We start from the raw sequence: 27,273 nt of genomic DNA on the forward strand, positions 1-27,273 counted from the left end.
TCTCTTTCTCTTTTTCTCTTCCTCTCTTTCTCTCTCACTCTTCATTTTTGTGACTGTGTCACGTCTGTCTCCTTTTGCTGAGGACGTAACCATGACGATCAGTATGGAGCCTCTAGAGCATCATAAAGACAACAGGTTGGTGTGTGTGTGCGTTTGTGCGCACGTCTGTGTGTGTGTGTGTGTGTGTGTGTGTGTGTGTGTGTAGTAGGAAGATGTTTGGCTTATCTCAGCTTTCACAATTAAATTCAATTTCTCTCTCTTATCCTGCTTCTCTTTCTCTCGCAATCCCTCTGGACTCTGTGTAAAACTTCTTTATGTAGCATTAAGATTCTCACCATTATAGAACCTTCAATAAATGTCTTTACTGGACATGAGATTATTATTGGAATTTCAACACTGCTCTCCTGCAATGATAAGACGACTTTCCTCTTTCTAGAAATGAGAGATTCTGATTATATGATTTAATGCAGGACACCCCTCAAAGCCAAATTCTAAGACACCACCTCTAAGCCACATGAAACAGAGTTTCTCTCTTTCAGGGAGCAGGTGAATAATGTTAGTCACTCTCTCAGTATACTAACCTGGTTAAGGATAAAGCACAGAAAATGTTTTTATTCTTCAACAAGTGTGGTTACAGCATGGAGCTCTATGGAAACTAGGAGGTCTATGGAAACTGTAAAAAATGTTTCAGTCATAATTAGTATATGAATGGTAGTAAAAAGCAGATCTATAAAGTGGCACTGCTTGGGTTGTTAATGTTTTGAAGTTCTCAAGCTTGAATCTTAATTGGAACTTTTGCCAGACATACACACATTCCAATAAATTGGAATATAAGCATAATGCACCAATACAAAATTTAACAATTTAACAGCTGTGAAATCTGTTAAGGAAATTGTTACAGTGAAGTCAAACATGATAAAAGATTCTGAAAAACTACAAAATCTTTAGTTATTTAGTCTTTTTTACTTCTATATGCTATGTTTTGAAATATCACAACACGGTTAGATTGCTGACATAGGATTCTGGGTGTTTTAGGGCGTGACACTGAAAGCATCATATGTTTTGGAATTTGGATCACAGGTCTTGATAAGCAGTTTAATTCAGAATAGAAACTGTACGAAATGGGTTTATTTTTGGTTGGGCACAGGCCAACGTCTGTCCGCTCGCCATTTCGTTCTGCCGTCAAAACCAATGACAGAGCTCTAGATGTGAGAGCCTTGTTTGGCGTGTTTTTACCTATCTGTTTGTAGATTATCAAATAAAAACTCATAAACATTGCTCTAAGCCAACATATGTGGGCGTGAAATGTCATTTAAGTTATTAGAAAGTTACACATCCTTTTTAAAATGATTTTTAAAAGCATGATTGGAAGGGACACTCTCCTCACTTGACCTGCTGAAGATATCTTGGCAGCCGCTAGGTGGCGCTGGTGTGCCGTTATTTTGACAGACAGTTTGGATTTCCAAGCTCGCACCGGTTTACTGAAGAGCCGAACACATGCTCAGTAGACCGCGGAGCTAGATAGCAGTGCAAAGCCTTCCGAAAAGTAACGCAGACAGTTCGCAAAGCTGCAATATTTTAATACGAAGATATGGCTACCGACTCGTGGGCTCTGGCCGTGGACGAACAAGAAACTGCCTCTAAGTCGGTAGGCTGGTAACATTGCTCCATCATTTTTAGCCGCAGCGTCCGAGCATGACACCTGCCTGGACGGTGGTAGCCAGGGCGCTAGCCAAGCAGGCGGGCTAACTGCGCACTTGTTACAAACAAGCTCGAAAAATACCTTGTTTAGGTTAGCCGTCTGTCTAGCTAGCGAATACTTCCACAGAAAAGAAAAAAAAAGACAAAAGCAAACGATATGCTCAGCTGCAGCGGTTGCCTCTTAGCACCGTGGGATTCATGGGGAACTTTTTGGACGGTCCGGACCTCTAGTAAGTTATTTATCTAGCTGGCTCGCTAGCTAGCTAGCTAACTAACTCACTCACTTTGAAAACTAGCTGGGAATGTGCTGGAATGTTAACCATGTATTTTTAAGGCTAGCCTCGGATTTTGCTAGCCAGGTTGCCAGCTTCTCTTCTGGACTGGTTCCGCCCTGTGCGTCCAGTTTGTATCCATGATGACCCAGCAGGATACCAGTACAGAGTGGCGTGCTTTAATAAGGCTTTAATTCTCCTTCAAACAGATCGCAGCGATGCGCATTAGAAACAGACTGTTCGGTTCAAGAGCTGAGACGAATGGTACACAATCGGGTTTCGTATATTGCACGCACATTATGAATATGTTAATGATTCCCTTCTTCAGTATGAGTTAAATATTAATTGTCGGTTCTTTCTTGTTCAGGAACAACAAAACCTGGAGAAGATGGTGACAAATTTGATGAAGAAGAAAAAGGTGTGTCCACCGATACTCAGACGCTTACTATCGCAAGGAGGTGATCTTCATGGTTGCCTCATGGGCTGAGTACATCAGTCATTGTGAAAGTGGTTTTGCATCAAAGATTTTTTTTTTTTTTATCAACAGCAAAAATATAAACAAACTGTTCAGACTTCAGACCATTAAAAGCTGTTAACATATAGAAGTGGCCGAAAATGTTCTTATAATTCAACCATGTGTCTATCTGAAAATAGAGGATTTAAACTATTTTCTTTTGGTGTTTTAGAAATTTAATTATAGGGCTACCACTCTGTCAGTATTAATCTGCATGGCTTTAATAAAGTTTCATGGCTTTGTGTTCTTGTGTTCCAGAGGACAGGGCCACACAGTCACTGCTTAATAAGTTGATCAGGTGCAGTCTTGTCAACAACACGAACCAAGTGGAGGTTCTCCAGAGAGACCCGAATTCTCCACTCTACTCAGTCAAGACATTCGAAGAGCTGCGACTGTAAGTACTGATACGAGCCTGTGGGCCTGAGTCTGGATAATGCTGCTGCTCCTGTCTGCCCTTTATCCATCCCATCACGCTGCATCAAGTCGTGCCAAGTTTCTTAACGTGTATAGCATGGCTGGCTCCAAGAAATGTAACTTGCATGAACGTCCTTAGGCCGCTTGAGTCTCTGAGATCATACTCGCCAGCCAATCAACGTGCAGTCGGAGCCCCTCATAATCACATTTTCACTGTCATTACAGGAAACCTCAGCTCCTGCAAGGGGTCTATGGAATGGGCTTCAACAGACCCTCCAAAATCCAAGAAAACGCATTGCCTATGATGCTGGCAGAACCGTGAGTGCATAGAGCTTCTCAGTACAACAGTGAACAGAGATCTGGCTAGCATGGCATCTTTATGATGCAGTTAAACACCTCGTTCCCTCCTTGTTGGGACCGGATTCCCGAAAGCATTTGGGCCTTCGAATCCATACTCACTTTGTCCTCTTTACGCTGTGGCGATCTTTGTGTTGCATCTGATGCTCTTGTCCTGGCTGGTGTGCGTTCTCTCCGGTTGTAGGCCCCAGAACCTGATTGCCCAGTCCCAGTCTGGCACGGGTAAAACCGCCGCCTTCGTGCTGGCAATGCTCAGCCATGTCGACCCAGCAAACAAGTGGACCCAGGTGAGGAGCAGCATTGAGAATTACATGGAGTGGACCTTGATTAGTGGCCCAAATGGCAGTAAATGCCAGAACAGTTCTTACCAGGAGAAAATGACTGCCTTGCATGGTAACGCTGATTCCAGTTCAGTTCATACAATAGTCCCAGGTGAAACCGAGCCTCGGAAATTTGCATACAGATAATTAGCTTCAATGAACTGATTTTATGCTGGTTGTATAATTAAGGCTTGGCTCCTCTCCCAGATAGCCGGGGGGGGGGGGGGGGGGGGGGGGGGCTAGGTAATGTTCTGGCATAAACCAGACTAATGCGGTATGGCAGCATTCATGTTGCACTATAAAAAAAATAAATAACCAGTACATACTGGTGCTGTGATTCTGCCCTTACAGTGCCTGTGTATCTCTCCCACCTATGAGCTTGCCGTGCAGACGGGCAAGGTCGTGGAGCAGATGGGCAAGTTCTACCCTGAAGTAAAACTGGCATACGCCATTCGGGGCAACAGAAGTAAGGGATGGGCCCCACAAGCACCATATGCCTCACCTGGGTCTCCCGCCTCCGTGTGGTCACTGTGTTAAATGAACGCACTGCTTTCAGCGCAGGCTCTGATTAGTTTGTGTAACTTTCCCTTGCCTCAGTGGAGAGGGGCAACAAGATCCAGCAACAGGTAGTGATTGGCACGCCCGGGACCGTGTTCGACTGGCTCCTCAAGCTCAAGCTGATGGACCCCAAGAAGATCCGCGTGTTCGTGCTGGACGAGGCCGACGTCATGATCGCCACGCAGGGCCATCAGGACCAGAGCATCCGCATCCAAAGGTAAGAGGTCCCGCCTTTAGGGCAACGGGTCTGGGTGGGGTATTCTCGTCAAGCACTGCATCTTAAACACTGGCTTTCTTACGTTGTTACCTATCAGAAGACGCTAAAAATGAAGGGGCTTTTGGGAACACCCCATCAAGACGCACGTGTTCGCGTGTTAGTTATGTTGATGGAGTCACCCAGTATGCTCTCGATTGGCAGGATACTGCCCAGGGACTGTCAGATGCTGCTCTTCTCCGCCACCTTCGAAGACACTGTGTGGAAGTTCGCTGGGAGGATCGTTCCTGATCCCAACGTTATCAAACTGAAGAGGGAGGAAGAGACCTTGGACACCATAAAGCAGTATTACGTGCTCTGCCACAATAAAGAAGACAAGTTTTGTGCGCTCTGTAACATCTACGGGGTGATCACCATTGCACAAGCCATGATCTTCTGCCATGTGAGGCTACTTTTAGTTTTCAGTAATATGGATCTATAGTTGTACTAATGTGGTTATCTAACCAACAGTTATTTGCATCATTTATTTACCAGATTAAGGACAGTCACTCATGTGCTTTGCTGTCCTTCCCACACAGACCAGAAAGATAGCAGCCTGGCTGGCTGGGCAGATGTCCAAAGAAGGCCACCAGGTGGCGCTCCTCAGTGGAGAAATGACAGTTGAGCAAAGAGCAGCTGTCATCCAGCGTTTCAGAGAAGGCAAGGAGAAAGTGCTGATAACCACTAATGTGTGCGCCCGAGGCGAGTATTCACTATGCTATGACTTACTGTTCCTGACAGCATTTTTAACAACATTCTTTGGTGACAGGTGAAAAGTAAAATTTGCATCAGATATTTGTTTCATATGTTTGAAGATTTGCACTGATTCAGTGCTCCACAGGCATTTTATAATGTGTGTTAGTGTAGTGTCTAAATCATTGCTTAAATTTTCGAATGCCCCATAGTCATGGTGCTTATCAGGACTGCAACTTTGCATCAGCAGGCATTGACGTGGAGCAAGTTTCTGTGGTGATCAACTTTGACCTGCCCCTGGACAAAGAAGGGAACCCTGACAACAAGACCTACCTTCACAGGATCGGCAGGACAGGCCGTTTTGGCAAGCGAGGGCTGGCCATCAACATGGTGGACGGCGAGTACAGCATGGGCGTTCTCAAAGCAATCGAGAAGCACTTCAGTAAGACCCCTCACTCTCACCATAAACACCATTTCAGCCTCAAGAGAAATGTTTCACAGAAATTCAAATCTTTTTTTTTTGTTGTTGTTGCCAAGTCTTTATGTTAATGATCTTTTTTTCAGATAAGAAAATAGTGAAGCTGGATACAGATGATCTTGATGAAATAGAAAAAATTGCCAACTGAAGTGATGAAGAGGCCCAGTTACACTCCACCACGGTTTATATAGTTGCCTCCTCAAACAACCATCAGCATCTTTTAAGGTTCTGTTTTTATTTTGGAGTAAATGTATGTTTACATCACATGGAATTAGGCTACCTAACCTTTAAACTTAACTGGTTACTTAACCAGAAAAGTTTTAAACTTGATCACAAATTTGGCCAAACAGACTTGATTCTTAGCTGATTAGTTGACAAGTTTAAGTTTTGTGTATGGTTGACATACCATTTGTTTTCATTAATGGGTCAATGAGTGTTGCAATTGTAGTATATTGACCTTGCTCACTCAACTAGGCATTTGGTGGTTGAGCAGTTCTTGTTGTTGGTTGTTTGTTTTGCTGGACTAGTTGAATGTCACTGTAGCAATGTTTTGTAATGTGTTGCTCTGTGAAATAAGATTACCAGTTTGGTTTCGAACACTTATGCCTGGAGTAACATCCATAAGATGTCATAAGTAGGGAAATTATAAACAAGAACAAGGAAAAATGTGCCTGAATTCCCTTTAAGGAATAAATTCTGATGTGCTGCAGAGATTTAATCTCCTGGGATGTCAAAAACATGAAGACAATTTAAATAGATGTGTTTAAGGCATTTTTGCTGTTGTAATTAAGAGCAAATTAAGGTTTGAGTTCTATTTTTTGTTTCTTAAGACATTAGCACGCATGGTCATAAGCAAGAGGTCCATCGCTTACACTGAATAAAACAGTATACAAATGGCTTAGAATTGCTAGAAAACAATTCACATTTGTGTGATTTATTAGAAGGAAAAGACTAAATGTTTTGCTGTTATGTTCTTTATGCTACTTTTGATTGTTTAAGAATGCAGTGTTTTGGATATGAGTGAACTGACGACAGTAATTAACAGTAACATTAATGGTAATTTAATTAACAGTAGCACTTTTTCCCTCATCTGCTGCATTTATAATTTTAAAACTCTTTATTTATATGCAATAAAAAATCCAAACTATCTGCACAGTTCTCAAGGGATTTACTTAATTGTATTTGCATGGAATCAATGTTATTGTAATATTTACAAACAAGTTGGCTCTCAGATTTATTTTAAAATGTCATCACTCATACTCTGGCACAAGAAATTTTAATGAGTTGCTAATATACTCATGTATTCAATATATCTGTCATATGTTTAAAAAAAAGGTATTAAACATTATCCATCTTCTATTGTTGGGAGGACAGTAAGGGAATAGTATGATCAGCCACTGACCACTTGGCTACAGGACAAAAAACCTTGCATTCTAATCTTTTGTAACAAACATGCTGCATTAAAGAAGCCATAAGTCATTTTTCCAATGATTCTTAACATTATGAAACAGCGATTGTGTCAGTTGTAGTAGCTTGATACTAAACCTACTTTAAACATGGCTGCTTCCATGTGGGGGTCCTGCTCTATGGAGCATAAACTGGTTCATTTGAGGATTTGTAAAGCAATCTGATTCTACATCTTGTGAGCTGCACTTCAGGGGGAAAAATCACTTTCATAAATAACGCTTTCTTTTTGGTGTAAAAATGACATATTGCTCCTTTAAACTATATCCTTAAACAGGTCCTGAGCTAAAGATGAATGTTAACTGGCGGCTCCACTGATTGATCTAATATATAGTAAAAGTCTACTGAAAGAATGATTACAAATCATGTTTACTTGTTCACATTGTTGCTCTAATTATTATTAAATAATTGGTTAAAACTGATCATTTTAAAGACATCTATGGGGGTTTTACCAATTGTTCGTAGTACTGTCTTCGAGGCTTATGCATAAAACCGACTTACTGAAGATGCCACACTGAGACAGAGTCATGGTTAGATCCTTAAAGGTCCGCCGAGGGACTTCCATGGTCTCGATTACAGCGTGCTCATAATGCAGTCCGGATTTGGCTTCCGCTGCAGCTACGACAGCATAAAGCATGTCCGTAGGATGGAAAAGACATTTAAACCTTTGACCGCACGGAATTCGAACAGCCAGCAGCAGATCCGTGTCACGTTTGCCCGCTACACCCCCCTCAGCCCCTGCGTGCCCAGGAATCACCCACAGAGGGTTAGCTGCCACAGGACCGCACAGCACCTCGGGTCCATCCATCTCCGGGTAGCCTGCGTTTGCGGTCTGAGGACAGAGACGGGAGGAGATGAGCTGCTCTCGCCAGAGCCGAAGGTTACTGTCAGATAGACTTGGCTTTGGGGTTTCGTCCTCCGTATCTCTGGCGGACAGATTTCCTGCTGGCCTTTTCTCGATGGAGGGGAGTACTTTGTATTTGTTGAGGGAGAGTGCTGGAACATCTGGAGGAATATCTGGAGGGCTCTGAAAGATTTCCGTCAGTATGTCTGTGCTCGGCTTGCTGTTCCGATGGAGGACGGGTCGGGAACGAGCTGTCGTGTTGAGCCTGTCGGACGGAGGAGGGTGCGGGGAAAACGCGCAGTTCTGACAGACAGATTCATCCACGTTCTGCACATGAGACCCTGATCTCGTACGTCCTTTAGAGGATTTGGGTCTTGTCACATGCATGTTTCCCGCTATGAACAGTACACCCAAATAAAACTGTAAGAAAACACTGACGTATCCTATAAGTTACATTCATAAAAAAATAAGAGAATTTTTTCGATAATCATGACTGTAGAGATATCTGTACCCACACATGCTGGTCTTTATGCTCGTCAGTTCAGTTACCTGTCACTTATCTTCGCTAATCTATCAACAGCCAACTTAGTTGACCAAGATGGCTAATATTAGCATTAAGTTAGCATTAACAGATAGCAGGTTGCTAGTAGAAAACTAAATTTCAAAAGAGTGTAAGGGATGACCCACTCCCACACTAAATATTCCAAGCATAAAAACATTACCTTGCATTTTATTCAGCCAGTTACGTTATATGGTTGAGGAAATTACCTACGCATGGCTACATTTTCCCTTGCGTCATTCAAGTTGCTAACAACATTTCCTTGGCAACGTCTCAGCGTAACTGGTGGAGCTGTATGCAGCGCCAGGCTTGTAAACATATAATTTCCTCGATTTAAACCATAGACTATTTCGGCAACAAGAACGTTAATAAACCACAATTAGATAAATGGCATGTGTGGGATTTTTGTATTTTGAACACAAAACTGAGCTCAAAAAATGTTAAATTATTTTAAATTTTATATATTTATTTCATTCATCCTTTAGTCTGTGAACGTTGAACATCACAAATCACAACAGCATTACAACTGCAAAAAGCCTATAACTCTAAGATCAGGTTTCGAAGTTATATTTAAAATTATTCTAAACGAATTGTAGTGCAAATACTACAAAAATACAAGGTAACTGAAATTAAAGTGATACAATAAAATAAAATCATCCTTAATATTTACAATATGTAAAACATGTATGTATGTATGTATGTATGTATATGAACATTATATAATTTAATTCCATTCAGTAGTCCCCTTTAAATCAATAATACATATACTATATAAACCCTAACCATTTGCCAGTGTAGACTAATTTGAAAAGATATATGTAGGCCTGCTACTCATTCTGGCCTAATTTATTACACAAACTAACATTAAGCAGCTATGGAGCATGTCACGGTACAGAACTGCATCCTACATCAATCAGTTCTCTTTGGCTTCACGGATGGGAAGTAGCAAATGCATACAAAAGTCAAGGACTGTGATTTCTGGAAGCTCTGTTAGACTGGGAAGCTTTGGGGAAAATGTTGCCCAATAGAGATGAAACAGATAATCCATCTAGGGTAACTCCAGCAGCTTGTTCTTTGCATATAGGTCTTCTGTGATTTGATGCACTTCTGAGATGAGGGGTGTGGCTTCTCCCAACATGGCAACCACCTGCTGTTGGCTGCCTGCATTCATCACCTCAAAGAATGCATCGCGTCCGGGAAGGGTGCGGAACGCCAATCTAGCAGCTGTCTGGATGAACCACGAATGATACTGGGCCAAGGACTCATTATAGGCCTCGGAGCACATGATGGAGGTCTTGCTGTCCTCCGTGCTGGTGCGCAGGCTTTCCAGGAAGAGCTGGAGCCATCGCAGGGCGCGATGCAGCCGTAAGAGGGTGCGACAGCCCGACTCTGGGTGGCTGCCACTTTGGGTGAAGTCCACCAGTTTATTGTTCAGCTCAAATTTCACCATGGATTGGACAGTAAGGTAATGAGCCCCATTCTCACCCATCAGGAAGGTCTCCATTATTTGAATTTTGCTGACTGCATCCTTGGAGATGAAAGAGAACAGACTACCCAAGCTATTCATGAAACTGGGGGTATAAAGAAGAGTTTGAATTAATGTGATATGAAACAGAAAAACAGAATAAAAGCCCAGAGGAGCTTGCTCAATCTTCTCAAGAACATTCACAATATAATAGATATATGACAAACTCTGGATGGTCTATAAACTATTAAAAAAAAAACATCTTAAACTATAACAACATTGCAATGACTTTGAGTAATCCAGCAATCAAGCAGTAAACCAAGATTTTTTGAATGCCTCATACCTCACAAGCTCTCGCCATCCCGCTATATAATACTTGATGTAAATCTCCTTGTTTTCGCTAAGACAAGACTTATATGTGTCCACCACATTCTGAAGATTGAAAGAACCTGCCATTTCTAGATATCCTAGTTACCAATGTACGATTATTAATACGAAAAGACCAAAGACAAAAGCACAATTTTATACTTAACGGGTCACACTTGAAGAAGATGACAAAAAACAAGGAAAACGCATACTAATGTACTAACTAGCTACTAGATAATAATTCTGTACAAATCATCACCGGCTTTACTGCTCAATGTAGCCCATTATTTCTTCCGGATATTTAAGAACCTGTCTCAACTTCCACAGATTAAAGCATCACGTGCTAAGCATAGCGCTGCACGATTGGATGCACGTTGCCAAAGCAACGTCTTGGCCAACCGGGTTGTGGCGCCGAGGTCGCAGAGTCTGTACATCACGTCCGCTAAACATTATTTTTCGTATATATTATGTGGTGATAAATACGTTGCTATTTTATCAGCGTTATTAGCTACTAATAACTAGATCACATCGGGGCATGGTGTAACTAAATAGTTGCATTTTCTGAATGGGTTTGAGGTTACGTTGTCAATGTAGCTAGCTAGTTTGCTAATTGTGAGCTAACTATACCAATAAGTCAACAAGGGAAAGTTAGCTTAGCTTTCCTTAGCCAGCTACATAGACTGTATAGCTAAAAGAAGTTCCAGAATAAAGATTTATTTAATAACAAGATGCCGGATATAAAAGTAACCCCGTTAGGTAAGGAGAGTTTGAATTTTATCTGGTCTTACATAAATGGTTCTCTGATATAGCTATAAAAAGTTCTGCCTCTTCTCGCAGGCGCAGGACAAGACGTTGGGCGCAGCTGCATCCTTGTTTCTATAGGAGGCAAAAACATAATGCTCGACTGTGGGATGCACATGGGCTATAATGACGATGTAAGTTATTCTGGCATCTCGGTACTGGTCATTTTCCGGTACGTTTGTGGGGGGGGGGGGGGGGGGGGGTTTTTCTGTTAATTTTTTTTCCGCGACGTGCTTGATATGTTTTGTAGAGTGCTAAAACGATTCGGGCTTATATCACATCCAGTGCTGGCAGAAGAGTTGTATTTGAATAGTCTGAATGGTTATTATATTCTTGTTTTTTCATATTAGAGGCGCTTTCCGGACTTTTCCTACATCACCCAGAATGGCCGTCTCACAGATTATTTGGACTGCGTTATCATCAGGTTTGTTTTATAGTTGTAGTAAAATCAGTATTCTCCTGTATAGGTCCAGTGATCGCCTCCCTCCTCTGATCGCCTCCCTGTTCCTATTTTACAGCCATTTCCATTTGGATCACTGTGGTGCTCTTCCCTATATGAGTGAGATGGTGGGCTATGATGGGCCCATCTACATGACCCATCCCACGAAGGCCATCTGCCCCATCCTACTAGAGGACTTCCGGAAGATCACTGTCGACAAAAAAGGCGAAACCAACTTCTTCACCTCGCAGATGATCAAAGACTGCATGAAGAAGGTGGTTCCACTGAATCTTCACCAAACTGTTCAGGTAAGAGCCGACAAACGCAATGTGAATTAACCTTATTCAAATTCTTATAACAATACCCCATCCATATGCATAGGGAGTTTTCTTAATCTATGTTATTTGAAATATAAAACGTATCTAGGCAAAAGTGCAGGTTTATTAGTTTGTTCTATTTTTACTTCGTTTTTCCTCTGTTGTATTATTTTGATTTATTTTAATGTAGGTGGACGATGAGCTGGAGATCAAAGCCTACTACGCAGGTCATGTGCTGGGGGCAGCCATGGTGCAAATTAAAGTCGGCTCAGAGTCTGTCGTCTACACGGTGAGTGTTACACCTCTCGTCACGTTCCCACCTTGTAACGCCCTGTTTGTTTTACTGGATGAGTCTGGAAACTACATTGTGTAGTAAGATGCTTATTGAAAGGAAATTATTAACAACATATAACATTTATTTATACAGGGTGATTATAACATGACACCAGACAGACACTTAGGGTGAGTTGTTGTTTTTTTTTCTTCTTCTTCTTCTTCTATCCGTTGTTTACTAAAAAAACTTTAAGTGTATGTCTGCTGTTACGAACTGTGTTTGTCTCTAGTGCGGCATGGATTGACAAATGCCGTCCAGATATCCTGATCACTGAGTCCACGTATGCCACCACCATCCGAGACTCCAAGCGCTGCAGGGAGAGAGACTTCCTAAAGAAAGTCCACGAAAGCATCGAGAGAGGAGGGAAGGTGAGGGAGTGAGCGTCGCTGCTGAACATCCCAGCTTCATGTCCAGCTTGCGTAGTGAGTGCCGTCTGTGTTTTATTGCTCATAGGTGCTCATTCCGGTTTTTGCTTTGGGCAGAGCACAGGAGCTTTGCATCCTTTTGGAGACATTCTGGTGAGTTCTGAGATGCTCTGTGCTTGCATCCCATGCTGGTAGCCTTGTAGAATCTTCAGAGCATAGTATTTAGAAATTTTCTGTGGACAATAACCATGCGGTCTAATTTTGAGTTCAGATCAGTTTATCGTGTTATGGTATTTTATAAGACACAGTGACCAGTAAATAATGAGCTGAAGTTTTTGTGGCTCATCAGTGGAGGGTTGAGGATTTTCTTGTGCCGTCTAAGCATCAGCCCTCCTGTAGGAATATGTATGGTAAACAAAGGCATTGTTTACATATCAAGATATTTGTGGTCTTGGCCAGGGAGAGGATGAATCTGAAAGCCCCCATATACTTCTCCACCGGCCTGACCGAGAAGGCGAATCACTACTACAAACTGTTCATTACCTGGACCAACCAAAAGATCCGCAAAACCTTTGTCCAGAGGAACATGTTTGAGTTCAAGCACATCAAGGCTTTTGACCGCTCCTACGCAGACAATCCCGGGCCGATGGTATGCATCAATGTTTTGTTTGATTGTTCGGTTATAATAAATGTTAACTCCATTTGATGAATCATACGGTTTTATCGTATATTTAGAATCCAGTGACGTGTTTCAGCTAAACAGCCAAAGTCATAACAATATTTAACGGATAAAAAAAAAATGCCAGTGTTTTTACTATTGTAGTTGCAGTGAAGAGAGGTGGTGTTTTAATTTTGTTTAGTGTATGTATGTATATATGGATGGTTCCATATTTACACAGTGCATTACCAGTATCTGTATTTGCTTTAGGAAGTACAGATTCCTGTATCTAATTTATACAGGCTTCCATTTTTAGTGCAATTACATAAGTATGTTTACTAATGGCAGCAACAGTCTTGCTGCTGCTGTGCTACGTTGCTCGTTTGGGAATTATATGTGGGACTTTTGTGTATTTTTTAGGTGGTGTTTGCCACACCAGGGATGTTGCATGCTGGGCAGTCTTTACAGATATTCAAGAAATGGGCTGGCAATGAAAAGAACATGGTAAGGGGGCTGTAATACGTGTACATATGTATATACATAGATTATTACAGTGGGATGTAATTAAGCACATCTGTAGGCGCTGGAGTCTTTAGCAGTGACTTGAGCATATGTTGAGTACCTAAAGAAATCTACTTTATTGGGTAGTATTTCACATGTTTCTGCTGGCTCTTTGTGGCATCTGTGCTGTTTAGTATTGCTCAGAATTAATAAGTCGTTCTCAACTTATGTCTTCAGAAGCTCAGTTTGTGTAAAATTGCTTAAAGATGACACGTGTGGTGTTTTTGTACATTTTCTTTGCAGGTCATTATGCCAGGGTATTGTGTGCAGGGCACAGTGGGACACAAGATTTTGAACGGTCAGAAGAAGTTGGAGATGGAGGGTAGAGCCACGGTAATTCATGAGTACTGCCACTAGAGGGCAGCAGAGACTTCTGCATCGTACTGATGTTTGAATTTTGGCTGGGGGTTTGTGGGTTTGATGCCCTGCAAAGTCACTGGGACTTGCTGCACAGAATTTAAGATTTCTTTAAGGTTGATTGATGGTGTGTGTGCATCTGTGATCATAGCCTTGTGTGTGTGTGTGTGTGTGTGTGTGTGTGTGTGTGTGTGTGTGTGTGTGTGCGCGCGTGTGCGTGTGCGTGTGTGTGCGTGCGTCTTCACAGTTGGAGGTGAAGCTGCAGGTTGAGTACATGTCCTTCAGTGCCCACGCAGATGCCAAAGGCATCATGCAGCTCATCCGGATGGCAGAACCGCACAACATCCTGCTCGTGCATGGAGAGGCCAAAAAGATGGCCTTTCTCAAGGACAAGATCGAGCAGGAGTTCAGTGAGTGTGCAGCACAGCAGGCCCGAGTTTACACAGTTTTTACATCAGTTATTGGGCCGGAGAGCAACCGTGTGCTCTGCACAGCCGTGTGTGTGCAAGTGCGTCCGTGTGCGATTAATGCCCCAAGTGCACTGATAAAATGCCACTAGTGCCCTGAAGTGTGGTCATTCAGGCTCGACCACTTGGATATCCTCAATCTTACATTATTAACAACCATGAGAAAGTCGGTTCTGATATGGTCTGTATTTATGCAAGGTGGTTCTGGTATGGACTGTCTTTATCTAAGTCAGTTCTGGTATGGACTGTATTTATTTAAGGTGGTTCTGGTATGGACTGGGCTTCTCTGCCTTTCTCCCCACAGACATCAGCTGCTACATGCCTGCTAATGGAGAGACCACCACAGTGACGACCAACCCGAGTGTCCCAGTGGACATCTCACTCAACCTGCTGAAGAGGGAGATGGCTCTTGGGGGTGTGTCATTAACACTGCACGAGTTCGTCTAGCTGACTGCTAAGCTAGACGTCCAGCCGGACACCTGTAGCTAAGCTAATGCACTCCCACAACCCAGCACTGATTAGACTAGCGAGTACACGCCCGCAACCCAGCACTGATTAGACTAGCGAGTACACGCCCGCAACCCAACACTGATTAGACTAGCGAGTGCACGCCCGCAACCCAACACTGATTAGACTAGCGAGTGCACGCCCGCAACCCAACACTGATTAGACTAGCGAGTGCACGCCCGCAACCCAACACTGATTAGACTAGCGAGTGCACGCCCGCAACCCAGCACTGATTAGACTAGCGAGTGCACGCCCGCAACCCAGCACTGATTAGACTAGCGAGTGCACGCCCGCAACCCAGCACTGATTAGACTAGCGAGTGCACGCCCGCAACCCAGCACTGATTAGACTAGCGAGTGCACGCCCGCAACCCAACACTGATTAGACTAGCGAGTGCACGCCCGCAACCCAGCACTGATTAGACTAGCGAGTGCACGCCCGCAACCCAGCACTGATTAGACTAGCGAGTGCACGCCCGCAACCCAACACTGATTAGACTAGCGAGTGCACGCCCGCAACCCAGCACTGATTAGACTAGCGAGTGCACGCCCGCAACCCAACACTGATTAGACTAGCGAGTGCACGCCCGCAACCCAACACTGATTAGACTAGCGAGTGCACGCCCGCAACCCAGCACTGATTAGACTAGCGAGTGCACGCCCGCAACCCAGCACTGATTAGACTAGCGAGTGCACGCCCGCAACCCAACACTGATTAGACTAGCGAGTGCACGCCCGCAACCCAACACTGATTAGACTAGCGAGTGCACGCCCGCAACCCAACACTGATTAGACTAGCGAGTGCACGCCCGCAACCCAACACTGATTAGACTAGCGAGTGCACGCCCGCAACCCAACACTGATTAGACTAGCGAGTGCACGCCCGCAACCCAACACTGATTAGACTAGCGAGTGCACGCCCGCAACCCAACACTGATTAGACTAGCGAGTGCACGCCCGCAACCCAACACTGATTAGACTAGCGAGTGCACGCCCGCAACCCAACACTGATTAGACTAGCGAGTGCACGCCCGCAACCCAACACTGATAGACTAGCGAGTACACTTGCTCAACCCAATACCCATAGCCCAATACCCATAACTTACCTAATACACTTACCCCAGTATAGACAATCAAATAGTACACTTACTCAACCCCACACCCATAATTGACCTTGTCATTTACTCAACACATGAAAAGGCCTGACAAGCAATAAGCATATATATATTTTTAGTTGCGCTGTACTGTACAGTACAGTGTGTGTTGCCGTGTGCGTATTGGGACCCCTGGGCTCACTGGTAATAAGCCATGCTGCTGTTCTTCTTGACCAGGTCCCCTACCAGACCCCAAGAGGCCTCGCACCATGCACGGGACACTGATCATGAAGGACAACGTGAGTTAACCTGCCAGAAGTGCAGAAGCGATGATTACCAAAACGAATCGATGTGATGGCCCATGGCCTCGTTTACGCTTCGGCTACAGGTATTATGTGGCTTCTTTAACCTTTTATTCCGTGTGTGTGTGTGTGTGTGTGTGTGTGTGTGTGTGTGTGTGTGTGTGTGTGTGTGTGTGTGTGTGTGTGTGTGTGTGTGTGTGTGTGTGTGTCTGTGTGTTTGCAGAGTCTGAGGCTGGTGTCTCCAGAGCAGGCCCTAAAGGAGTTGGGTCTGTCTGAACACCAGCTACGCTTCACCTGCCGAGTGCACCTCCAGGACCCCCACAGTGACACAGACACGCTCAGCCGAATCTACAGCCACCTTAAGAGGTCTCGTGAGCACGCGCGCACACACACACACCCACACACTCTCTCACCCACACACACCCACCCACCCACACACACCCCTGTATCTACAGCCACCTCAAGAGGTCTCATGCACTCACACTCACACACAAAAGATGAACGATATCTGACTTTGTATTCCTCACTTCCTCTCAGTGTGTATATGTTGATGGGTTATTTTTTGTCAAAGTTTTTAAATGCTTAACCCGCGTCACTTCGACCATAGCTCACAAGACTTGTACACTGCATCCATGACAGCAGACCACTCAATTCCGTGCTGTGTCTGACCGTACTGGCTGGCTGTCGAGAGTTTTCCTCAGCGTTTGGCCATGGTGAGGAAGTGGCTGCTTCCTTAACCACAAGTGATTTGTCTGGTGCTTTTAGGGCTACTTTCTCCCTGACGAAACTTCGTTTAGTTTTTGTCGTGATTGAAGTTTGAAGTTACTTCTCTGAAACGTTGAACTCCTTCCGTTTTGAAAATCACAGCAAACTGCAGCACTTATGAAAGAGCAGCGGTGAAGTTTAAAAAACAAAACAAAACAACCTTTACCGAGCCTCAGGGCCTCTAGCCAGAACCAGCCCGGGTCCTGCTCCACACCCAGGTGTGATAGATGTGCGGTTAGAGAACAGCCATGAGTGGCCATGTGTAGTTTGCGTTAGCAAGCTGGGCTTTTAAAAAAGTGGCTGGTCAGTGGCATACAGACGCAGTTCCTCTGACCTGCATCAGTCTCACAGAGGCATTCAGTGTAACCTCCCTCATCTCCCTTCCTTACGCCTGCTCTCATGGGTGCTGTCACTCGCTTTAACTGTCACTCATTCATATTCTGGCGCTGTCTCCCTCCCTCTCGGATAGAGCCTTTCTTTTGTACACACCATGCTGGGGATTACTGTACACATGCACAGTGTGCTGGTTAAACTGCCACACTGTAAACGTTTCCGCAGCGCCGGGTAGGCTGGTGGTGGGTTGTTTTTTTGTTTTTTTTTTTGTTTTTCTCTCATCAGTAAATCAAAACTGCAGTGGCTAACAGGCCTAGAATGACTCATTTCCTCCTGCGCGTAGTGATGGGTCCCAGTTCTGTAAATGTCAGGCCAAAACACTGTGTTGTGTGCATTTCTTTTTGTTTGTCTGTCCCTTGTCCCTCAACTCTCCCACCCCCAAGTGTCCTCAAAGGCTACGCCGTCCAGCACCTTCCCGACAGCACCGTGATGGTGGAGTCCATAGTTCTGAAGGTGTCCTCGTCCGCCGAGGAGCCCGATCTCAAAGTGGTCCTGCTCTCCTGGTGCTTTCAGGTAGGGCCACGGCGCGATGTCACGTACATCGCGACCTCCTTCGTCCACCGAATGGCCGACGCGCCTGGCAGAGTTCGGGAGGGGCAGTGCTTAGATTTGTTCTAAAGAGTCATGCAAGTGGGACGCCTTTCGGCTCGGTGACCTCACAAGCGAGAATGTGTGCTGGAATCGTGGGTGTTTGAACACCTCTGTTACACCTTGAGTTTCCATGCCTGTACACATCAAAGGCACAGGCTGCACGCAAGCTACAGCCGTTGCTTGCAAACACTCACCATTTTAAAACTGTTTAAACGGCTTCAGTTAGCAAACAGCTTCCATGAATAAACAAAAAGTGTGGGTAGATGGTCTTTATTTATTATGATTATTTAATTCGTTTGATTTATACATATATACTGTCATGTTTGCTGTTATTACGGCCCTGTGGTATAATTTCAAAATGAAAGCTTGAGAACCCGTGTGACGTTTTCCCGGCACCGGGGCCTTAAACGTGATGCGTTGTGCTTGTGTGTCCGTAGGATGAGGAGCTGGGGAGTTTCCTGTCCACGCTGCTGAAGAAAGGCCTCCCTTCAGCACTGTGACTCATCTCCCAGTCCCCTGTTCTCTACTACTGTCCTTTTAAAAACAGTCAATAAACTTTTTGTAGAAAAACGTCTCCAGCCAAGTTGCATAGGGGTCAAGTGAGAATATATAGTGACCGTATTCTATATGTATACACGATTACTTTGTGTCATGTAATAGGATTATTAACTACATAGTATCTACTGCGCGTGCGTGTACATGTTTATGGTCATGGCTTCTTTTACTACCATTACTGATAACAACAAAGACTGGAGCAGCACTGCAGGATGGTAACCATGGAAACAGCGCAGTGATGCACATTCCCCCATGCTGACACTGCTGCACAGAGCTTCCTGCGTCCCTACATATTACAACCTTACAGCCCTTACAGTACATAAACACTGATTATGCAGTTAAACGATTACCTCTTCACACGCTCGGTCTGCAGCTACAGCGCCTAACTGACCATGTTTGCACGAATGTCTGTTTTGGACCAGACGAGCATGAGCTCATCATGCAGTTCTTTCCTGGTTTATAATTTCAGCTTTCGAGATTTCTCGAGCAGTCAAAGATTATGTATTTGTTTTTGATGCTTGGCGGCTGCGGCTCAAATCCTGAAAATGATTACCAAATCCTAGAAGCGGTCGGAGATGGTGTAGATGCCCCTTTTCCCCTTTGGCTTCAGCCACCTGAGGCTCCACTTGCAGCGACCCGTAGCAAAGTAGTAGAGCACGGGGTCGAGCAGGCTGTTGAGGCTGACCAGTGCCATGGTGACGCGGCGCGCATCGTAGATGGCATCGGCAGCGTGGCAGTCGCGGATGACCCGCGTGCGCCGCAGAAGGTGGAGCAGGTATACCAGGTGGTAGGGCAGGAAGCAGAGCACGGTAATGGCCAGGATGGCATAGATGGTGCGCAGGGCGGCCCGCGCCGTGGCCGTGCGGATGCGGGCGATGCGACGGGCAGCCAGTGGGTAGCACACCAGGATGATGGCGCAGGGCACCAGGGCGCCAAACACCAGGCTGAAGCCGCTGTACGCGGCCAGGCTGTTCTCCCACTCTCCCGTTGCGAAGCTCTCCAGACAGCGGCGGGGCGAGCCCAGCCCCACTCCCGTGTCCACGGGCAACGTCAGCATGAAGGCCAGGCCTGTCGTGCCGCACACGACCCACACACCGGCGGTGGCGACCGCCCAGCAGCACGTGCCACGCAGGCGCAGGTAGGTGTGCGGTTTCACGGTGGCCAGGTAACGGTCCACGCACACGCACGTCATGAAGCAGATGCTGATGTAGACATTGGAGAAAAAGATGGTGCCCATCACCCGGCACGCCACCTCGCCGAAGATCCAGTCGTTGCCGTTCAGGTGGTAGTGCACCCGGAACGGCAGCACGCACAGGAAGACGGTGTCAGCCACCGCCAGGCTGATGATGTAGGCGCTGGAGGACGACTTCTCCTTCATCTTGAAGACGTAGACATAGAGGGCGCCCAGGTTGCCGGGGAGACCGAGCACCATCACCAGGCAGTAGGTGATGGGGAAGAGGTAGAACTGGAAGTCGGCCGTCGACTCGCCGCACTCGCTGTAGTTGGAGGCGTTCATCACGGGAGCTTAAAGTGACTTTCTTGACTTCCTTCTACAGTTCTTACTATGAAGTGGAAAGAGCTTTCATCACATGTATGACCACAGCTATACTTGTTTTTCTCCCTAGTGCCTCCTGCTAAATCTCAAGTCATCGAGTATGTCATTGTAATGATTAGATATTGACTGTAAATATCTTTTCAATTGTTTGTCTACTCTGTAAATGCAACCACTGGCTCTGGTGAGATAAGCTCTAGTCAGAAATGTGCAGAAAGAAATTGCTTTACACTCACACTAGTGAATTTGTATGTTAGGAGATGAATGCTACAAGTAACTATTACAAAACATGTTTATTCAAGCACTATGCCTTAAAATATAACGGGTTTTTTTGTTTGTTTGTTTTTTTTTTAAAGCATAAGTAATGAAAGTTGACTTACAAGGCCTTTGAGATTCAGTGAAAATTGATCCGAAAGCGATCGAGGCAACACGAAACAAATTTTCAAGTGTCCTTTTGTCTGCCTGAAGCCACTGATGGAAAACATTTCTCTAAACTGTATGCTTCGCTCTGAACATAAAAAGACACACACAGGAAATCATCAGAGAGTTGTTCCCCCACGCTACCCCAGCCGTGTTTGTGTAGTACGAGGAAGCACAAGTCTGGCAGCAGGTGTTGATCAGGTGACTCACGAGCACATAGGATCTGTGTAGCTATTTTTCAAGCTATTTTTCATTGATGCCCATTTCAGATGAGTCTTTTCAGCTGATCTGGGAGCAGTTTCCCATGTCCGAGGCCCAATCGGCACCGGGGGACCCCACCTCCTCCCATCGCCAACTTCCTCGAAGTGCTTTGAACATGCACCCGAGGAGGACGGCCACATCCACTTTCTTCTGCAATCGTCTGTTTTTACCATCGCGCACATGCAGAAGACTTATGACCTCACGTCCGCGACCTCGCACAGGAAAGCGCTTTCGGCTGTGTGTTTGTTTGTTGACAGTGTCCGGGGAGAATGGACCCGAGCTCGTCTGCAGCACGTTACCCTGTGCAAGCTTGCGTTTTTCAGACCTCGCACACCTCGCGGCGAGAGCCGTCTGGTCCATGTGACGTGCCAAAGCGCGCTCGCTGTGGAGCGAAATGGAATGCGCCCACCAAGAGGCAAACACCCAAGTGTGGGATTCCCAGCATGAATTTATTTCAATTCTGGCTAGTGGCTAAACAGATGTGGAATCAGCTCCCCACTGAGTTACCGTACTGTACACATAACCATTCCTCTGAGACGTAGAGAAGTCCCCAAGTCTCTCCACGCAATCTTCCCTTGTTCCCTTGCTCCCTCGTTCCCTTGTTAACTGAGTCCCTTGTTAAAGCATTGTTAATTATAAAACCCCTTCTGTATTCACTCCGCACAGATATTTCTCCCTCTCTTTAAGTGATCTTAGCCGAGAAACTATAACAGCATGAAACAAAGGTGCATTCCAAAAGAACTGGGCTTCTCGTTCTGCTCTGTCCACAAAAAAGTTCTCTGCCATTCTGGAAATGTGAACTTTTCTAACGTGCGCTGTTTTGGAGCCCCTCCGGCTGTACTGACTCTGCTCCTGACACATTCTTGGCTGTATCCTCTGCAGTGCCTGCAGAAGCTGTGACATCATACCGGGCCCGTCGAAGGGCTCGTCGAAGGGCTCACACAGTTTAGGCATTTGCCATTATGACCAGAAAGGTTTGCATTTTAAGTGCGCTTTTGTGGTCAGGCTCGCTCTAAAACGATTAACAGAGAATGAAGGTCAAACTCATAATTACCATGTTGTGGTGGTGTTCTTAGGCATCGATGGCCCACTTTGGACCACAGAAGTCAGAACATCATATGCATGCTAAAGCGAACCGCAATCCGCCTGCTCCCCTGGTCTCAAATGGCCCTAGAGCAAAATGCTTCGTGTAAACCTTGACTGTGTCAAACTCTGGTATGGCTACAGCTGTACGTGGGGGGGATGATGTCTGGTGTCTTGTCTTTTTCCTTCTGTTCCAATCTCCATACACCGCACTGGCATCCGTCACATCTTATCGGTGTTTAGTTGTTTCAAACAGCACGTTCTCTAGGCCCCCACCCCACCCCCGTGCACGCCTCACATTTTAAATTGAAGCCGCTGGAAACGACATTTCCCTGAGAAAAGCAGGGCGGTGCCTGGACAAGAACCGTCTAGGCGAAGAGCAGGAGCGCGTGAGTTCGGGTTGACGCAAAGACCTGGTGGCTTTCTCTGTACCTCGCTGTAGCTGTTAGAATGGACCATGGAAGGAAAGTGGATGAACATTTCAGCCTGTTGTTCGTATCTCCTGTAGTTCACAGGCTCAACAGCAGGGTGCAGAGTGTGTCAGAGAAGCTGTCGGCATGTGGTCGGCAGACAGCACTGGCATCAACCACCAGTGATCGCTGAGCTGGAAGTAAAGTTTAAAACATCAGGCACACTCTTGCATTGAACTCAGCCCTGTGCTACTAAGGCTGTCTCCAATAAATTCATTTTTTTTAGTTCTATAATGTGTTTATCCACAATCCGGCCAAGCAGATAATATGAAAGTGCATTTTTAATGGCTGGGTTTCACCACATAAACCACATAATCTAATTTTCTAAAGTAGAGTGCAAGCAGCCCCACGCTTACAGGACATGTGTGCATTTACCATCTTAGTCACCACTGCTGGGGATACTTTCTAAACTTACTAAACTCTTAGTCGTGGGAGTGGACAGCTAGAGGGTGTGGGTGGGGGGCTTTAGAGGTGCAGAGGGGGGGGGGGTTAGAGTTGGGGTGGGGGCTAGAACGGTGGTCGCGGGCTAGAGAGGGATTTTTTATGTGTGTGTGTGTGTGGGGGGGGGGGGGGGGGGGTAGAGGAGGAGATGGCCAAGCAGATCAAAAGTAAGTCATCCTCCGCAAGACTCGCATCACATCTCCCGCCAGACCAATTCACCACCCCACACTGCAGCACTGCACGTGCCTGCCATAAGAGGGAGATAAACACCCAGTTCTGAGCTCACACACACACACACACACACACACACACACAGCGAATCTGCAGAGACCTTTTTATCCAACTGACATTCACCATTCATGCTCTGCGGGATGTGAGTCACAGCTGAAACTGACGGTCCGATTGCAGCTCAGAATCGCCACTGCCGATCGTTGGACGGTGATGTGCTGCCGTCGTTTGCTGGCGATTACGTTTCGCCACGTGGTCTGCGCACGAACACGTAGGGCGTCCGTGACTTCTGCTCGCCAGCGGCCCCTCGGCGTGGTTCCGCAGCCACCTCGTGTGAAAAGGCTGCGTCGGAATCTCTCACTCCGTCGGATCAAAGCCTTACCCCCTACTCTCACGATCTGTCACTTTCACTTTTTTTCAAACTCGGGGCTGCTGACTCTTCGGTTTTCACAACTTCGAGAGAGAGAGAGAGAGAGAGAGAGAGAGAGAGAGAGAGAGAGAGAGAGAGAGAGAGAGAGAGAGAGAAAAAGAGAGTGAGACAGACAGAAAAGAGATGAGGGAGGCTGAAGCTTTGATCCGGCCAAGAGAGAGGAAACGATGGATGAGAGAGGTGGGAGACCGAGAAAACACAGTGGATTTGAGTAGGGCTAATTTTAGACACCCCCCCCCCCCCCCCCCCTACACAGTGGAGGAGGTTTATGTAAGAAATGCAGTAGTGGGAATGAAGACAGGGGTAGACAACACAGCTCCTCAGCAGGAGTGACGGGCGCCGATTCTGGATCCGGCTGAGCCTCGGGACCCCACGGCGTCTTCAAAACCTCCAGTCCGGTCGTGCCGAGAACTGGATGCTGTTTCATGGGCAATGACATTCCATATCCCACTCCAGCAGGAGAGGGATGGTAGACATCGTCTTGCAGAAGACATAACGAAAGAAGACGTATCCGTGCCAGAGGTATTATATTTGTACAAAGGTGATATTTAAGCATATACGTCAACAGTGTCACAGGACCTGTTTACTGCTTTGAAGCACTTTGGCCAAGCAGTTACATTTTAATTTCAACCCACGTTTTCTAAAGGGCTATACATCAGCCTTTGGGAAGCTTTCACGTTCATTCACTTTAATTGCGTTGCCCCACCAGTGTCTTTCTCCAGCAAGGTGGTGCCAAGTTTGACCTGAATCTGAAGTCGACTTTAAGTAGCCAGCATTTTATTTCGATGAAGGGTGGAAATATAGAGAGGAACTTAACGTTATGTCAGTAACAGAGTTTAGCCATAGCAGCTTACGCACAGCAGGAAGGCAGTGCTTCATTCATAGCCCCCGAGTGTTCCAAACTTCCTGTGTAAAGGGCTTTTCATTCTTATCTTGTGACCTCACTCTATGCTCATCCCCCCCGCCCCCCACCCGGCTTGGCCAAGAAAACTGGGCCTCGTCTCAGTACCTCTGCCACTCCTCTACCGCACAGAAAGTCCGAATGAGATCACCACTGAACGGAAGGGTAGCCTCCCTACGCAGGGTTCCTCTGAACAATAGCACACTTTGACAGAGGGAAGCAAACGCTCCCCACCACACACACACACACACACACCTTGGATTCTTCCATTTCCTGTGAATTAATAATGTCTACTATTTCTGGCATCTGGCAGGAAATGCAAGCACTTGAAATACTCTCAGTTCATGCTGCCTAATCAGCGTAATGTGGGAAATAGAGCTAGTTCAATAAACTTGCATTACCCTCATTAAAGGTCCTTACACTTTAATTATGTTTTTGAGTTTAGCACAGACAACGATCTGGTTCACAAATAAAGAACTGTTTGCTTATCTTGGCAATTCTGTAAATGCCATAGCAGGAATTAGAACACCAAAGCATATTATCTGGTCGTGCACAAAGACTTGGCCCTAGTGAAAGAAGACAGGTCGTGGAGCCGATCGTTAGGGCGCAGCTCCTGCGGAAAGATCTGAATGCTGCAAAGCCTCGAGGTTCCTGGTCTAGACGTGCGCATTAACACGCAGGTGAGGTTAACGTGAAGCACCACAGTAACTCAGTATAATCCAACTCCGCATTTTAAGATGGGCTAGTGATGGAAAGTAGGAAATCTTAAAGAATGGACAAACCAAATTCTAAGGAGAAAAGGTACATTTGCAGTTACATGTAGGTCAGCTATAAATTTTAAACTCTTTGTTACTTTTAACTCCAGGAGAATTTCCCTTTGGTGTTTTCATATTTCTGTTTCATAGTTCTGATAGTATTTTGTGTTGCTCAGAAACTCCCTGAAAACTGGAATAAACCAACGTGGTTATTGCCGTGATTGGTTAGCTCATATCTGGATTGGGAGTTCTGTTAGTTGATGCCAAAGCTGACTTACAGAGGTTGTTCTTTCTTTCTTTAACTCTTTCACCTTATGCAATACAGATGTTTGTAATCTTGCTGTGTTCTAGTTACAAGAGTTCGCACCAGTTCTCACGTGTCTTTAGAAAACAGTCAGTGACTCAGAAACTTCCCAGACTCACATGTTAACAACTCTGGAGAAAAGGAGAATTTGTTCATTTCAGTTTTTATTCCCCATTGAGTACAGAAAGACCAGATGAGAAGTCACATTTGGTCAAACACTAGCTTCATCCAGAGTCAGCTCAGCATATGTCTTGAACAATTCAAACCAACAATTGAACAGTCACTGGGGTTGAACTGAATTCTTTCAAGGTAGAACAGAATCAGAAAATAACCATGTTAGAGGCAATTGATGGCTGGTGTTTTGATTAGAGGTGAAGCATCATTAGATGCAGGTCCTTATTAGATGAGGATTTTGTATTCTGTACATGATTGTATTTTGTACTCTATATTCAAGCATTAAAATCTTGTTTAAAAAAAAAACTGAAACACCGTGTTTTGACAAAGCAAAAAGTCTTGTTGAAGAAAGGGGAAAATCTGACTGGGTCTGTGTTTTTTATACTTGCTCTGTGAGTTCATTCGCACATGACAGTGAACTCTTCAGTGTTTAATTAATATCTAGAGTGTTAAAATGCCCAGATACACAAAAGAACACTGGACAAGTTCATTTAGCACTGGTACCTTTGCATACAGCATTATCACTGATCTGAGAGCGGATTTAAGATAACCTCTTCAGAGATGTTTTTACCTAGATACAGTAGTGACATACTCTATTTCTGACAGGGTTGGGCTGTGACCAGAAAGGAACTGTAGATCAAGTTCTCCAAATATCAAATGCCAGGCTTCCTAAAAACCAATAGAACCAGAGAAAGCGAAAAGAACAAAAGACTTTATTTCATAGTTTTCATTGTCAATTTGTCACGCCATAAACATTTGTTTGTATTGGTTTTGTAATTCCATTCTGAAATCTGGCCAGATAAAATACATGCACAAGATATAACTGTAAACTGTAATGTCCAAATAGTGGACATGGGAAGGTAACTTGCCATTGACAGCAATTGGAAAGTAGCTGTGGGATTACTGTGTCAAACCTGTAGATCTGTAAGTAGATCTAAAGAGCCTCTTCCAGTGAGCAATGATCAGACTGTGATGGACCATTAATCACATTATCAATTATTATCAATTTATAATCACATTAATTATCATCAATTAATTATCAATACTGGAAGCTATCATTGGATTTAATGCCCTTAACTAGGTCTCTCCATGCAAGTAGACCAGATAGCAACATGAATGGACAAGATGTCAGTGTTGATTCAAAGATAATCGATACTATATCTTAGGACACAAAATCTTACTTAAGAGAAACAAAAATGCTATCTATTTATAAATATATTAGTTTACCTGTATTTTAATAATCTGGACATAAATCTTTGTTGATGTTGGACATAGTAAGAGTTCTATTGCAGAACATGTGTAGACAAAGGAACACAGTAAATTCCCAGTGTCATGGAGTTCAGTGTCATTAAAGGACCTATTTTGTTTATGGCATGCATTTACTTTAATGGTAGGTCATCCGGTCACATGACCCCAAGGTCACCTCCGTCTAGTCATCAAAAGTATTTTAAATGGCCTTTTAAACACTCCATTACGAGTTTCTCCCTGACC

At 45.0% G+C, this 27,273-nt stretch overlaps 5 protein-coding genes across 7 annotated transcripts; 2 read left to right on the forward strand and 3 right to left on the reverse strand.

The window, feature by feature from the left end:
* The first annotated feature begins 1,482 nt into the window (after positions 1 to 1,482).
* zgc:193690 (ATP-dependent RNA helicase DDX19A) lies at positions 1,483 to 6,709 on the forward strand. 2 transcript variants are annotated; one of them, XM_026998785.2, is made up of 12 exons: positions 1,483 to 1,648; positions 2,183 to 2,237; positions 2,341 to 2,391; positions 2,746 to 2,881; positions 3,127 to 3,219; positions 3,443 to 3,545; positions 3,930 to 4,044; positions 4,176 to 4,353; positions 4,555 to 4,792; positions 4,929 to 5,091; positions 5,333 to 5,524; positions 5,647 to 6,709. In XM_026998785.2, the coding sequence occupies exons 1-12, from the start codon at positions 1,592 to 1,594 to the stop codon at positions 5,706 to 5,708; spliced, it is 1,443 nt and encodes a 480-aa protein (XP_026854586.2). In that variant the 5' UTR covers positions 1,483 to 1,591; the 3' UTR covers positions 5,709 to 6,709. The 2 variants fall into 2 exon arrangements, with proteins under 2 accessions (XP_026854586.2, XP_026854587.2); XM_026998786.2 differs by lacking the exon at positions 1,483 to 1,648 and adding an exon at positions 1,663 to 1,931.
* Positions 6,710 to 6,787: 78 nt separating this feature from the next.
* Positions 6,788 to 8,688, reverse strand: ubxn10 (UBX domain protein 10). 2 transcript variants are annotated; one of them, XM_026998787.2, is made up of 2 exons: positions 8,591 to 8,688; positions 6,788 to 8,263 (listed from the first exon to the last, which is right to left on the reverse strand). In XM_026998787.2, exons 1-2 carry the CDS (start codon positions 8,595 to 8,597, stop codon positions 7,473 to 7,475), a joined length of 798 nt encoding a protein of 265 aa, XP_026854588.2. In that variant the 5' UTR covers positions 8,598 to 8,688; the 3' UTR covers positions 6,788 to 7,472. The 2 variants fall into 2 exon arrangements, with proteins under 2 accessions (XP_026854588.2, XP_026854589.2); XM_026998788.2 differs by lacking the exon at positions 8,591 to 8,688 and adding an exon at positions 8,384 to 8,573.
* Positions 8,689 to 8,872: 184 nt separating this feature from the next.
* cptp (ceramide-1-phosphate transfer protein) lies at positions 8,873 to 10,536 on the reverse strand. Its single transcript, XM_026998694.2, has 2 exons — positions 10,236 to 10,536; positions 8,873 to 9,998 (listed from the first exon to the last, which is right to left on the reverse strand). Exons 1-2 carry the CDS (start codon positions 10,346 to 10,348, stop codon positions 9,476 to 9,478), a joined length of 636 nt encoding a protein of 211 aa, XP_026854495.2. The 5' UTR covers positions 10,349 to 10,536; the 3' UTR covers positions 8,873 to 9,475.
* A 136-nt stretch (positions 10,537 to 10,672) lies between these two features.
* On the forward strand, positions 10,673 to 18,788 carry ints11 (integrator complex subunit 11). Its single transcript, XM_026998733.2, has 17 exons — positions 10,673 to 11,014; positions 11,096 to 11,193; positions 11,410 to 11,483; positions 11,578 to 11,806; positions 12,006 to 12,104; positions 12,243 to 12,277; positions 12,379 to 12,517; positions 12,603 to 12,667; positions 12,974 to 13,163; positions 13,593 to 13,676; positions 13,977 to 14,066; positions 14,338 to 14,500; positions 14,862 to 14,972; positions 16,395 to 16,456; positions 16,683 to 16,825; positions 18,001 to 18,130; positions 18,646 to 18,788. The coding sequence occupies exons 1-17, from the start codon at positions 10,987 to 10,989 to the stop codon at positions 18,706 to 18,708; spliced, it is 1,803 nt and encodes a 600-aa protein (XP_026854534.2). The 5' UTR covers positions 10,673 to 10,986; the 3' UTR covers positions 18,709 to 18,788.
* Positions 18,789 to 18,926: 138 nt separating this feature from the next.
* Positions 18,927 to 20,968, reverse strand: LOC113570362 (P2Y purinoceptor 2). Its single transcript, XM_026998734.2, has 2 exons — positions 20,696 to 20,968; positions 18,927 to 20,325 (listed from the first exon to the last, which is right to left on the reverse strand). The coding sequence occupies exon 2, from the start codon at positions 20,277 to 20,279 to the stop codon at positions 19,323 to 19,325; it is 957 nt and encodes a 318-aa protein (XP_026854535.2). The 5' UTR covers positions 20,280 to 20,325; positions 20,696 to 20,968; the 3' UTR covers positions 18,927 to 19,322.
* Positions 20,969 to 27,273: the final 6,305 nt, after the last annotated feature.

The sequence above is a fragment of the Electrophorus electricus genome, chromosome 22 (assembly GCF_013358815.1).
Source record: "Electrophorus electricus isolate fEleEle1 chromosome 22, fEleEle1.pri, whole genome shotgun sequence".
NCBI classification, from domain to species: domain Eukaryota; kingdom Metazoa; phylum Chordata; class Actinopteri; order Gymnotiformes; family Gymnotidae; genus Electrophorus; species Electrophorus electricus.

Excerpts from the sequence above, each read along its gene's own strand:
- cptp (XM_026998694.2), bottom strand. The coding sequence starts at position 10,348 with ATGGCAGGTTCTTTCAATCTTCAGAATGTGGTGGACACATATAAGTCT. Across the intron at positions 9,999-10,235 it reads GGATGGCGAGAGCTTGTGAG|TTTCATGAATAGCTTGGGTA; the intron begins GTATGAGGCATT and ends TTATACCCCCAG.
- LOC113570362 (XM_026998734.2), bottom strand. The coding sequence starts at position 20,279 with ATGAACGCCTCCAACTACAGCGAGTGCGGCGAGTCGACGGCCGACTTC.
- zgc:193690 (XM_026998785.2), top strand. The coding sequence starts at position 1,592 with ATGGCTACCGACTCGTGGGCTCTGGCCGTGGACGAACAAGAAACTGCC. Across the intron at positions 2,238-2,340 it reads TTCAAGAGCTGAGACGAATG|GAACAACAAAACCTGGAGAA; the intron begins GTACACAATCGG and ends TTTCTTGTTCAG. Across the intron at positions 5,525-5,646 it reads AGCAATCGAGAAGCACTTCA|ATAAGAAAATAGTGAAGCTG; the intron begins GTAAGACCCCTC and ends TCTTTTTTTCAG.
- ints11 (XM_026998733.2), top strand. The coding sequence starts at position 10,987 with ATGCCGGATATAAAAGTAACCCCGTTAG. Across the intron at positions 16,457-16,682 it reads CACTGATCATGAAGGACAAC|AGTCTGAGGCTGGTGTCTCC; the intron begins GTGAGTTAACCT and ends GTGTGTTTGCAG. Across the intron at positions 18,131-18,645 it reads TGCTCTCCTGGTGCTTTCAG|GATGAGGAGCTGGGGAGTTT; the intron begins GTAGGGCCACGG and ends GTGTGTCCGTAG.